Here is a 14,318-nt window from a genome sequence, read left to right on the forward strand (position 1 = left end):
CACAATGTGGGCTGTTTGATGCCATTGGAATACATATAATTAATGGTGACAATACTATTATTATAAGATGTGAGCTCTGTGAAGCTTTGGAATGTGAATCTTGGAGAATTGGTGGTAGAAATTGGAAAAGCAGTTTACAACTCCCTACCTTGTATTACACAATCAAGCACCTTGATTTGTTTTTGCTTTAAATCTTTGTTTTACACCTTCCTAACGGAACAGTTTTAAATGTACCTAGCCCAGATAGCAAAATATTTTAGAGGTGATTCAAAACATGTGAAGCGCAAAATAAATATATAGATTTTATTTATTTATTCTACTGGTAGTGCAGCAGTATTTACAGCTCTGTTCTGCTTTTAAATAAAATACATTAATGCATTCAAACTTTATGGTTTTTTCTCTACACATGCGAATTATTGTATTTTGTAAGGTAAGCAGATTTTCAGCTGTAGGGAAGATGTGTTCTAATGATCAATGCAATGATGTTCTTATGCATTCCTTTCATTTAATGCTCACCCATTGCCTTCTTCATCTCAGCTGCTTTTATGGATATGCTAATATGGTTTATTTAACAGATTTGTCAAGGATTACAGGCATGTTATAAGCGCATTTCTGTTTTATGTGATTCTATAAAAAGCACTTCCTAAAGTCATGGAGATGATAAATTATAACATCAAAGAGCTTAGTCGTTATTTACAGTTTGTGCATATGTTCAGGATACAACAGTACAGTCTTTTCATTTGCTACAGAGCATTTATTTAGTATAGCAATAAACTCTTCTATAATTACTGCAAAAATTAAGCAGAAATTAAGATAAAATAAGATTAAATTTGCAAATGGCGGGGCGTGGCTGGGATGCTTAGCTGAGCAGATGTGTGGTGCTGTACCTCCGTGATCCTGATACTAACCTGCTAACTGCCACGCTGATTTCTCTGCAAAATACTGCTCCAACTAGAAGTAACCACTGTGGGAGCTCTAAGTTGCCATTGCAGATGGGGAAAATTGGGCAAAGACACATCGATGGCTATGCAAAGCCTCCCTCCATGCCGTGAGACCAAAGCCAAGATGGCGCCTATAACCCAGGTCTGACTCAACCAGATGACCACGCAGCTGCAAATCCGACACTGGACCCCACCAGGCCAGACACTCAACTTCTCCTACAAGCTATTGCTGAGTCAAAAGAGGCACTACGAAGCTATCAGACACTAGCATGGCGCTTACCTCCAAGATTGAGGATGTGCGCATAGATCTGTCCCTGCTGCGCCATGATTTACAAGCAGTGAGAGAATACACAACAGAGGCAGAGCGCAGGATCAGCAACCTCAAAGATGTCACTAGCCCCTTAGCGCATCAGGTCCAGCAGCTACAAAGAGACTATCAGCAGGTGATATCCAGAGTTGATGACCTGGAAAACCGCAATAGAAGATCTAACCTCAGAGTAGTCGGAATACCAGAGAGCTGTGATGGGGCTCAGGTGGAGGATTTCATGGAGAGGTGGCTGCAAGATACTCTGGATAAGGCCAAGTTCACCCAACATTTTATTGTGTAAGGCCAAGTTCACCCAACACTTCAATCTTTCTGAAGCTGCTAAACTTCAGAGACCGGGATATTGCCCTCAGAGCTGGCAGAGACAAAGGAGAGATCCTGTACCAAAATGCAAGAATCTCGCTTTACCCTGACTGCTCCCTAGCAGTCCAAAAAAAAGGGGAACATTTACGGAGGTCCAACGCAAGCTGCAAGAGAAAGGGGTAAAGTATGCCATGCTATATCCTGCCGAGATGAGAGTCCAAGATGGAGATAAAGCGATTTTCTTTGAAAACCACAAGGATGTCATTCAGTGGTTGGATCATTATGCAGCCCCTTCCAGCCAGCCAACCAACCAACAGTTAGCTGAACCTAGGTTGTATTGCTAATTTCTTTTTTCCCCAAGTTAGACCTTTTGGTGTGGGGCAATTTGAACTACTGTATATAATAGACAGTCAACACATTATGAGACTCCCAGGGCTCTCTGTGCAAGAGAAGGAGAAGTTCAAATTTAGCCAGTACTGTGATTCATACAGGCCCATATCTCTGTTGAATGCAAGATATTTGCAAAAATCCTAACCTTCAGGCTCCAAGGGTCATAGATCATTAAATTCATTCCGATCAGACCGTCTTTATCCCTGGTAGAGCTACCGATATCAACATTAGACCTCTGTACACAAACCTGCAAGCATAACATGAGAACACTGGGAGCAGAGTAGTGGTCTCACTGGACACTGCCAAGGGCCGAAGGGCATTACCCATGTCTTAGAACACCATAAAATTATCTGGAACATCAAATTGACTGCAGGTGTATAGAATTAAGATGAATTATTTTACACAGTAATAGCAATGTTGAAGTATTAACAAAAATACTTACCCAGTCTTTAAGCTGACTAAGGCATCTTGCACTCCTTTTTGGTGAAATTTAACCATATATTGATGCATATCAGGGTAATTATTTCTAATATTTCTTTCAGTGCTGCCATTTGGAACTGTGCCAAAGCGAAATGGAGGAGAATAATCATGCGGCCGTTGAAACTAAAAATTAAAAGCAAGATATAAAAGCAAAAAATAAATGTAAATATAGAAATGTTGATATGCTAAAGAACTTTTTTTGACAAAGCATTGTATTGGGAAAAGTTTAATGCTAAGCAAATCAGCCATACTTTGAAATAAAGAATAATAATTAAATAATTAATTAATTAAGAATATAATAATAATAATTTCAAGTTTTTAATAATTATGAGATATGGGCCAATTCAATTTACTGAGATAAAAAGTTATTTCAAGGTTTATCATGTGAAAACTCATTGATGAGACTAAATTCAAGTAGAACATTTTTTTTTCTGCAATTTCAATTTTTTTTTTCCTCAAAGACTACAATTGCGTTTTCAGGTGATAAACCGTTATGTACATTTTTCTAAACTGAATTGCATTTCAACTTGAAGCTTGTCCATGATTTTTCATGTGATAAACCTTTTTCTCACTAAATTGAATCTGGCCCATGGTTGGATAATGATTATTTTCCTGTTCAAGTACATTATGTGAATTGGTTGCAAAACTATTCCTTAATTTCTCAGCTCAAACCCATATAAGTGCCCACCATCAAATTTTGCTGCAAATCCATCTGAGTCAAATCATAACATTCTGGAAAACATAGAAAGCTTCTGAGCCAGGGAGTGCTTAATGAAATTGTGTTTTTTTCAGAATCAGTTACTACTTATATAGTTATATATGTAAATTATGTAAATATAATATGTGGCAAGTCCTTGCAGCAAGTAAAGTTTGCATTCATTGATAGAGCTTTAGACACAGAATTACACTGCACAAACTGTGCGGAATTTGCTTGAATTGTTTTTAGGAGAGTTTTAAGAAATTCACAGTGCTGAGTTTTTTCATTTGGGTCAAGCAAGTGGTGTAACTAATAGTTATTGGTTCTGCAGTGTAATCAATTTAGGGCCCCATTAAATTTAGGAGTAAGACTTTTTTTAAAAACTGCTTATGAATCAGTGCCATATGACTCTTGGGCCACCAAGTAGTCACATAGTTCACTTCTTCTAAAGTATCTAGTGGTGATAAGTAGGGATGTAGCGAACTGTTCGCCCGCGAACTAGTTCGCGCAAACTTCGACCGTTCGCGTCCGCCGAATGTTCGCGAACGTTTGGGAACGTTCGCATTTTGAGTTCGCGTTCGATTCGAATACAAGTCGTTCGACCATTCGACCATTCGAATTCCTTCGACCGCTAAAAATCGAACGATTTCCATTCGTTCGAACGATTGTAAGCATTCGATCGAATGAAAAGCATTCGATCGAATGGCTTCGATCGTTCGATTCGAATGAAAATCCTTCGATCGAACGCTTAAAATCCTTCGATCGTTCGAATCCAACGATATTAGCGGGTGTTCGAAGTTCGCGAACTGTCCGCGAACGTTCGCATTTTTTGCCGGTGTTCGCGAACGGCGTTCGCGAACACCAAATCGGCAGTTCGCTACATCCCTAGTGATAAGTAGCTGGACTTTCTGCATTTTCTTGAAAAGGCAGTTTCTACAACCATTTCACAATTCACACTTCCTGTCTAGTAAACTGAAAAATTAACACCTGCTTCAGTGAGAATCATGGTCACTTTCAAGTTTTGTGAGAACTTGCCCACTTGGTACAAGTAGCTTTAAATATAAATATAAAATGAGTTGAGATAAAGTTCTGATTTCAGTATTAAAGTGAATATGAGTTCAAGAAATTAGTCTATTTAAATTATGTAGAAATATATTCGACATTCTATATCTATTCTAGTTCTATATAGATCATTAAAAGTTATACTACAAGATGCAATTCGATTTTTCTGTCCACGTTATTCATAAATTATAGGTAACACTTCATTTACAAACTTACCTTGTTATCGCTAAGTCCAGTAACCTGATCAACAAATTCTTCTTGAATCATAAATGCAGCTAAGTTAGCAGTGTAACTTGCCAAAAATATCACAGCAAAAAAAGCCCAAATTGACACTATGATTTTGCTGGTTGTACCCTTTGGATTTTGCACAGGTACTGAATTATTGAAGACCAAACCCCATAGCAGCCATACAGCTTTTCCAATTGTGAAAGAAGGTCCATGTGGAGCTGTAGAAACAGAATATTCTCTATTAAATGTGGTTTTCATTTTAGGGTAATCTGCCATAGCAAATCTTTATAAACTGTCACTATATATAATCAAACTCAAACAGTCTTTCATTTGTTTACAGCTTCCAGCATTCTATAACAGCAATAGAGTTTACAAAGGCTTTAGGGTTGTGTGTTTGACATCCCTAGCTTGCCCTTGATTTACCAAGAGCACGTGTCAGAAACTTCTAAAAACTAACACAACATCTAAACTTGCATCCTGTGCCAAAGAGTAGAGAGCAAAGAACTTGAGTAATCAGTATTTTTAGGGTTCCCTTTTCATGTTGAGCCAATAGACATTCCTGTTTGGAGCTACTGGATTAGGAGCAAACACTGTTGTTGATGCTGAACTCGCTGGTACAACCACGAGGTGCCGTGACAATCTGCACCAGATTTGCCAGAAGGCCCGCATTTCATTCCTTTATAGATGAATCTGACACATGTCATATTACACATTATCTTTTTATGAAAATACTCTCTGGAACACTAGGGGAAAAAAGTGCTAATTTGTGCATTAGAAAAACATGACAAATAATGCTGATATTTTGTACAAGTACTATGAGCTCTAAAAAAAAAGTAACATAGCGGGTTAAAGATCTTTTTTCATTTTTGAGCTAACTTTTATTATGATATAGATAGTGATATTCTGAGACAATTTGCAATTGGTTTAAATTTTTTATTATTTGTGGTTTTTGAGTTATTTACCTTTTTGTTCAGCAGTTTGCAAATCTGGTTAATCGGGTCCAAATTACCCTAGCAAAACTATGCATTGATATGAATAAAAGACTGAAATATGAATAGGAGAGGCCTGAATAGAAAGAGGAGCAATAACAATAATTTTGTAGCCTTACAGAGCATTTGTTTTTAGATGGGGTCAGTGATCCCCATTTGAAAGCTTATAAAGATTCAGAAGAAGAAGGCAAATAATTCAAAAACTATCAAAAATAAATAATGAAGCCCAACTGAAAATTTGCCTAAAATCAGCTTTTAAGATTTATCATCCATTTTTGGAACATAAATTAAATGTTGCACAAATGACTCTTATTATTATTAGACCATGAGTTAGGAGCTATTTGTAATTTCTGTGACTATGAGACAGAGACCAATAGAAAAGCTTAGGATAAGGCTGTCTTTTCTATTTTCATCCCCCCCCCACATATTTATATATATATCTATTGATATCACCAGACGCTATTAAAAATTGTGGGTGCTCATCTAAAATTGACTCACTATTTTCTAATGAGCATTGAATAATTTGCTCATAAGACAGACTTTAGGAAGCTTTCATTAAAACAAGCTCTTAGATTGGTTCATTTGAGGAACAAAGATGAAAGGCACTTCAAAAATTTCTGGTAAAGGATTTTTTGAATGTTGGAATGAAGGATTAAGCTAAATGAATCAAGATCAGTTATTTCTAGGAAGTAATGCATTAATTTCGCAATAATGCTTCCTCTACCCTTTCTGTAAGGTCTGATGCATCAGTGGAAAGAGCAAACCATTCCACCTTGTAATATATATATATATATATATATATATATATATATATATATATATATATATATATATATATATATATATATATATATATAAAAACAGTTGACTTTAAAAAGGGTAAGGAATCTGACAACTTGTGTAAATGTAAATTTCTGTGTGCTACTTAAATGTTTAATCCCTTACCCACTTAAAAAAAAAGGTTCACTGTAATTTCAAATGATCAAGCACATTCAACATTCTCTCTGTACTATTTCACAGCATCTGGAAAACCAGAAGAGTCTTTGCATAATCTAAGGTTTAGAGTTCGCTGGTATTCTGAAGTAGGAAGAAAAATATATTATTCAGCACACTTTTATCAAGTGCAAGGATTCATACACCTAAAGGGGGCTATGTAATAAAAGGTGCAAAGTTTGCTACAAGTCTAATCACCTATAGCTATCAAACAGCAGGTAGCACTCACTGGTCACCTGTTTAAAACCAAACATGGTATTAGTTGCTATAGGTTAATCCACCTGGGTAGACTTTGTACCATTAATTACATATGTAGGACCAAAAATTTTGTAGGTTAATAAATAGGCCCCTAAATGTCACAGACTCATAGTTAAAGGGATCCTGTCATCAGAAAACATGTTTTTTTCAAAATGCATCAGTTAATAGTGCTACTCCAGCAGAATTCTGCACTGAAATCCATTTCTCAAAAGAGCAAACAGATTTTTTTATATTCAATTTTGAAATCTGACATGGGGCTAGACATTTTGTCAATTTCCCAGCTGCCCCATGTCATGTGACTTGTGCCAGCACTTCAGGAGAGAAATGCTTTCTGGCAGGCTGCTGTTTTTCCTTCTCAATGTAACTGAATGTGTCTCAGTGGGACATGGGTTTTTACTATTGAGTGTTATTCTTAGATCAGGGATCCCCAACCAGTAGCTCGTGAGCAACATGTTGCTCTCCAACCCCTTGGATGTTGCTCCCAGTGGCCTCAAAGGAGGAGCTTATTTTTTAATTCCTGGCTTGGAGGCAAGTTTTGGTTGCATAAAAACCAGGTGCACTGCAAAACAGAGCCTCAGTATAGGTTGACAATCCTCATAGGGGCTACCAAATGGCCCATCACAGCACTTATTTGGCACCCCAAGAACATTTTTCATGCTTGTGTTGCTCTCCAACTCGTTTTAATTCTGAATGTTGCTCACGGGTTCAAAAGGTTGGGGATCCCTGTCTTAGATCTACCAGGCTGCTGTTATCTTGTGTTAGGGAGCTGTTATCTGGTTACCTTCCCATTGTTCTGTTGTTTGGCTGCTGGGGGGAAAAAGGGAGGGGGTGATATCACTCCAACTTGCAGTACAGCAGTAAAGAGTGATTGAAGTTTATCAGAGCACAAGTCACATGACTTGGGGCAGCTGGGAAATTGACAATATGTCTAGCCCCATGTGAGATTTCAAAATTGAATATAAAACAAACTGTTTGAGAAATGGATTTCAGTGCAGAATTCTGCTGGAGCCGCACTATTAACTGATTCATTTTGAAAAAAAAATTTTTTTCCATGACAGTATCCCTTTAAAATATCTAGTTGATACTGGTCTAAAAAAAGTAAATAATCAGACTTTATTCCATTGTGAAGTGATAGATTCTGGGGCTTCTGCATTCTATAGTGGTACACAGACTCTCTGGAAAGCAGAGGGACTTCACCTTTCAAAATCCATCACTTTACAATGGAACAAGTTGATGGAGGGGTTGGATCACTCTCTAAGATTTACGGCGGAGTTGGGTAGCTGATCATGTTGCATAGGCAGAAAAGCATGGTTTCCTTTCAATGTGTCTGTATAAAAAAATTATATTTCTTATTACAATTATATTGATATTATATTATATTTAGTGATGGGCGAATTTATTCGCCAGGCGCGAATTCGTGCGATTCGCCGCAAGCGAATAAATTCGCGAAACGCAAATTGAAATTTTTCAAAAACAGGCGCCGGCGTCAAAAACGGGCACCGGCATCAAAAAAACAGGCACCGGCGTCAAAAACGAGACGCCGGTGCCGTTTCTCGAATTCGCCCATCACTAATTATATTTATGGAAGATCAGAAAGGGAAGTATATGAATCCTGTAAATAGCAGATGGCAAGGGGAGATGTCAACAATTAAAACACTATTAAGGGTAATTGAACATGGAAATCATTCAGCATCTTATGTAAGAGCAGAATTAGTTTAAAATTATAAATGCCCTTTATTTAAAGTTGATATCTAATTGGGCATACATAGCTGCATCTGTAAAGGTCACAATCTAATAAACAGGAAAAAAGTTAAAAGAAAATCAATCTAAGAAATCTATATTTTCGACATATACTCTTGGCCGTATCAAGTCTATTAGTTATATGCAAAAAGGAAAGGTCAATAAACACAGCAGTGTCAAAATGTTAAAAAGAGGTATTTCTTGTACCACGTTCCCAAAAAGATGTGGATTTAGCATATTTGTGTAGAATATGTATGTGTGCACAAAATACATGGGGGTAAAATGCTTTGCAATTGTTTTTGCCACAATACTATAAAATACCAGAAAATGTTTTAGTCTGATTACTGATGGTTAACAGGAATATTAAGGAAACCAGAGGCATGATTCATTTTGACCTCCAAGCATTTCATCAAATGTTCGATTTATAGTAACAGTTGGAAACACTCACAAACGCAGCATAACTGCAATTAGGATCTTTTTATTCCATTACCACACAACATGTTTCGGGCACCTGGCCCTTTCTCAAGTTTTTGGAGCATTTCATCAAATGTCTCCCTTATGAAGCATATAAAAATAAAATCATGGCTAAAAATAAGTATAATTTTCTAACAAAGCACGTTTATTAATCATTGTCATTCTGTTACCTTTGCTCCTACATCTCACTCTTTATATTTAAACTAAATAAAAAGCACACTGAATAAAAAGCTCCCAAGAAGCAAGAAGGAAAAAGCAAAGTCATATGGTCTTGTAATACAGACTTTTACTTGTACTTATACGCAAAAAAATACAATTAGCAAGGGACAATTTTCAGCTGTCAAATTATATTTATATCCATTAGGACCGGGCATGTCCATAGGTGAAGCATCAGGACTTTGCACCAATATAGCCACAAAACATTTAACGCCTATTTATGAAGCCTTGAATTTTTCTGTTCAAGTTTTTAAAGGAATAGTTCAGTGTGAAAATAAAAACTGGGTAAATAGATTGGCTGTGCAAAATAAAAAATGTTTCTAATATAGTTAGCCAAAAATGTAATATATAAAGGCTGGAGTGAACAGATGTCTAATAAAACAGCCAGAATCCAACTTCCTGCTTTTCAGCTCTCTAACTCTGAGTTAGTCAGCGACTTGAAGGGGGGCCACATGGTACATTTCTGTTCAGTGAGTTTGCAATTGACAGCTCAGATTCAAAACCAACAGATATGACCCATGTGGCCCCCCCTCAAGTCTCTGATTGGTTACTGCCTGGTAACCAGGGTAACCAGTCAGTGTTAAACCAAGAGAGCTGAAAAGCAGGAAGTAGTGTTCTGACTGACTTGTTATAAATCAAATCACTCTAGCCTTTATACATTACATTTTTGGCTAACTAACTATATTAGAATCATTTTTTATTTTGCACAGCCTATCTATTTACCCAGTTTTTATTTTTACACTGAACAATTCCTTTAAGTGGGAAAAAAGTCCAAAAATACTCCAGCTAAAACCTGTTGAAATCATGTAGAGTCAAGGGCAAATGCTCGCTTTAATTATTGGAACATGGTTTTTACCTTCAGGTTTCTCAATAGTTTCAGGCTGTTTGCGCTGGTTTTCATTCAATTATCCAAATTTTTAGTTAGAAAAAGTTGCACAATTCGAATTGATGCTCGATTTTGTCACAACATTTTTTCTCACAGATTTTTTTGAGAAAAAGTTAAGTTATAGTAAATAGCCCCCTTAGGAAGCCTATTTATTGAATTTGGTTTTAGAGGTTTTTGAGACCACAAATAAACTCTATTTCTCTAAAACCATGAACATTATCCCAAGATCCAAATATAAAAATTATGAATGGAAAAGATGCTAAACACTGCACTAGAAAAATCTGAAAAGCTCTAAAAATTTGAGTTTTTAGGATAATTACTAGTGAAAGAAAATCTGAAAAACCTATAAAAGTCCAAAATTGATTAAAAATGGTTCAATAGGATCAATAGCTCCCACCGATTTCTATGGGACCTCAAGAGCTTTTACTTGGCAACATTTTGTTTTAGAATTAGAATTTTTGGAGTTTTAAATAAATACAAAACCCCCCACATTTTTAGAGTTTAGTGAAAACAAGTGTCAGTAAATAGACCCCTAAGATAATATTACAAAACACTGTTCTACAGTATACCAAGCAGAAACCAGAGACAAACAGATAACAGCATTCATATAAATAGCGAACAAAGAACAGCAAACGGTCAGACAGAAAAAAGTCGAGTACAGGTGGTAGCCAGATGGACTCAAAGTAGCATAAGAATGAAATCAAGAACAATGGACATACTAACATTGAACTGGACCAAAGAATAATCATTTGTCAATGGTTTTCAGGCAAGTGGTTTCCACTTAAATTCAGAGCAAGTTTAATTATTAAGAATAACAGATTAAGTCAACCACTTCCAGAAGTAGAAATCAACCCTGTTTTTAAATGAAAATGACTTCCAAGCTTTTGCTCTTTATACTGTGCAATGTTAAGTCAGTAATAATGGCATTATACTGTATGTAAGTACTTAATCAACTACTGACTTTTTCATCTATGGCAGCAGTCATAATTCATCACCTTTTCATCTTTAATCAATCTTATTCGATCACTATTTATTTTCCACTTCAGTCTCGCTTCTTGATCATTACCTCTGCCATAATGACACAGGCATTTGTCCTTGAACTGCTTATTATTCAAGGAAATCTCATGGCAGTTTCATTATTTAATCATACTAATGGCCTGCTTTGTGTTTAATCACAATTAAGATATCTATAATATTGGATTTTTTTTTGTTTTCTTGTTTTCTTTGTTTTTGCACTTACTTTAATCTGCTAAAAGACTGGCTATTATTTTTGCATCCCTTCAATTGTTCCTGTGGTGGATTTGCAGGAGCAAAGGCCCTGTAATGTAAGGGTTGTATTGTTTACAACCCTATTTATATGATTTTTGTAGTACAGTGATTCGGTAAGAGTTGCAGCAGGCTAGGGTTTGAAGAAGGCAGGAGATAATAATTTGGAGTGAGTTTATTTTTGTTCTGAAGTACTCTAATCCACTGTAAATTTATCAAAACAATTTTAGGATTTTTATATGAACCTTTTTATGGACCAGTACATTCCAACCCCTATTGCTGGAAAGAAAAATAAAGTTATAATGCAAGACAAAAGCACTAGCCACATGTGCATTAAACAACCTAAACCATTGCCCATTAACTGTGAAATTTGTCTAGCTTCCAAATGATGTAATTAGTCATGCAAAATGTTGTTGATTCATACTGGTCTGGGGAGAACCAATAATATCTAAGCATGGTTGGTTTACAAAGAAAACACAAAAACGAATAGGGGTAGATGGTTCTCACCTACAGTACCACAATAAAAAAATGCTTTTCACCATTCAGGGTGATGTGATCCCTGTTTTTGTATGCTGAATTAAATTTTGTTTTCAGTAGAATATCCAGTGTGCAGAATGAGCACCATCTACGCCTAATTTTTGTTGAGGTATAATTTACCTAAAACTCTAATGTCAACATTAATTCTGACAAGTTTTCTCCATTCTCTGCTATAAATCTGGCTGATTTATTTTGGATGCCTAAAAACTAATATTAATGAATAGTTTATTTGAATTATGAATTCATTTTAGTAATAAAATAATATTTAACAATGTATCAATGCATTATCCGAGAACTGAACCTGGTTAGGGTGAGATGGGCTAAAAGTAGCCAAAAAGGCCTTCACGTGCAAGACAAGCAGTATAGAGCCTAATGAACACAGAAAGTATTTGCTTGCCTCGTGCCATATACATAGCACTACCTTATTAGACCTTGTTGTTAGATCTCATCATTGCAAGATTTCATCAGTGCAAGATATTGGAACGCAGCTGACGCGGAAGACGGAGTAGAAGCGCTCAGTGTTGCTCACTGGTATTACCCGGGGTTTCAGGTAAGTCAATACAATGATGCCTTTCCTCCTCAATTTTACCTACCTTAATTTTAAGTTTTCCCACATTTTTGTCATCCAACCAATTTATAATATATAATGCGTTACCCTAATTTTACATTTTTGCTAGGTTTTTGTCTGACAACAAGAATGGGGGTTCTTCTGTAACTTGATAATAACCAGTGGTCATTTTGAGAATGGACATCAAGTCTAACCAACTTTAGTTGTCATTGTCTACATAACACCAATCTCCAGTGGTGATAGAAATTAGCATTTGTTTTGGCATGGTTAGGCAATATTCTTTTTACTGGAAGCTGATTAAACCACATATGGGCCTTGAAGTTTGCAAACAATTAAGTTTCCAGTAAAGTTTCCGCTTTTAGCAATTTCTTTACATCTTAAATTAAAGGATAAGAAAACCTTTGAAATAAGAGAATGTAAAACTTGTAAGAGTGTGACAAAAAAGTATGTTGTGTGTAGTGTATATTTATTTCACCAACAGATTGCAACAGAGGGTTTTACTGTAAAGGGTATAAATACAACAAGTCACCAACAGAAGGAGCTAGAGAGCAGGGGGTTTCCTCTGGCAAGATTTTTGGGAAGACCCACAAGGTATAAAAGGGAGACAGAAACTGGGCATGGCTGCCTATGGCTGATGGGAAGCAATTGCAGCAGCAAGTCGGGGGCCTGAGGGCACTGGGGGCAGCAGGAAACAGCAAGAAACAGGAAGGCACCGGGTGAGAGAACTGTCAGAGTAGCGAGAATAGGGGTAGTTTTTGTAACAGCTCATCTTAGTGATGTGAGTTAGAAAGGAAACAGTTAGTAATAGCAACACATGCCCCACAACTGAGGTAGCGAGGTTAGAACTTCAGCAGGTGCCCTGCAAGTTAGGGCCCAAGTAGTTTAGGGTATAGTGAGTACCCTGATGTGTCAGAAGCTGATGCCTGAAGGTCATTTGGAGGGATCCAAGAAGCACCTGGCAATGCTGGTACTGGTGGGCTAAGCCCTGTAATAAGGGGGTGTGTGAGTCCCCCTGAGGAAAGGTATTGGGGGCAGAAAATGGAAAGGGGTTAACGAACAATGGGAAGGGCAAAGTGTGTGATTACTTGGGACTAACTGTGTACGGAAATGAATTATCCTGTGTGGTGGGATTTAATATCTGCTGCCCTGTGTGTGAAGACTGCGATCTGTTTGAAGTGAATGCCTATACAAAGTACTGGAATAAAAGTTCTGTGTGTTGTAACTTTTGTGACCCTGGCATTCCTTCATGTGGGTAACAGTAATTAAGAGGACATTATTGCCTGCACATTGATGAGAGTGCAATTCTAAGCAATTTAGCAATTTACATTCATTATTATATTTATTTATTTTTTAATTCCAGTGTTCTTCTGGTTAGGAAAATGTGAGGAAATTTAGCTGAGGTTTCTAGTGTTTTTCCTAAGCAGAAGAACATGAGACAAGCACTTCTTTCTGCTGACAACTTTTTCAACTACTTAAAGGAGAACTGTCATGAGGTATAGTGTTCTCTATCTTTTAAGTTTTCCACAGTCAAGTTAACAAAAGGAATACCTCTGCATCCTCAACGAAGCTTTTGCTAATCCCATGCAGCCAAACTCAAAAGCAGCATAGTCTGCTGTGGTGTTTATACAAATGGCCTGTAGGTGTCACTGTGCACAAGAGTTATAATGTGTATACATAGTACTTTCTATACAGTCTGGGTTGTTAGAGTGAAGCTACTGTTGATGTTTAATGGCTGCATGAATCTGCTAATAAAGCACTGTTATCCTCTACTCATCCTCATCTACCAAAACACAACAAATTGGCAACGAGATGTCTCTTCTACCTTTGCAGCAGCCTGCACCTTTTCTGCCAAACCCTGTTGAGCCTACCATACCTTTTACTGCTTGGATCCGCATGTTCGAAAATAACATTATTGTTGCTGGCCAATGGGAGATTTCTGTTGCTAGAAAGCGTGCTTTACTTATT

The 14,318-nt window shown here is 36.8% G+C and overlaps 1 protein-coding gene across 1 annotated transcript in view; it reads right to left on the reverse strand.

Annotated features, from left to right (window-relative positions):
- LOC100126660 (glutamate receptor ionotropic, NMDA 2A-like) overlaps positions 1-14,318 on the reverse strand; it is a 271,249-nt gene that overhangs the window by 21,068 nt on the left and 235,863 nt on the right. Inside the window, exons 10-11 of the mRNA XM_018239071.2 lie at positions 4,415-4,644; positions 2,402-2,562 (exon numbers count right to left, since the gene is read on the reverse strand). Of these exons, the coding sequence (XP_018094560.2) occupies positions 2,402-2,562; positions 4,415-4,644 (391 nt within the window). The remainder of the gene's footprint in view (positions 1-2,401; positions 2,563-4,414; positions 4,645-14,318) is intronic.

Source organism: Xenopus laevis, chromosome 9_10S, assembly GCF_017654675.1.
Source record: "Xenopus laevis strain J_2021 chromosome 9_10S, Xenopus_laevis_v10.1, whole genome shotgun sequence".
NCBI lineage: Eukaryota > Metazoa > Chordata > Amphibia > Anura > Pipidae > Xenopus > Xenopus laevis.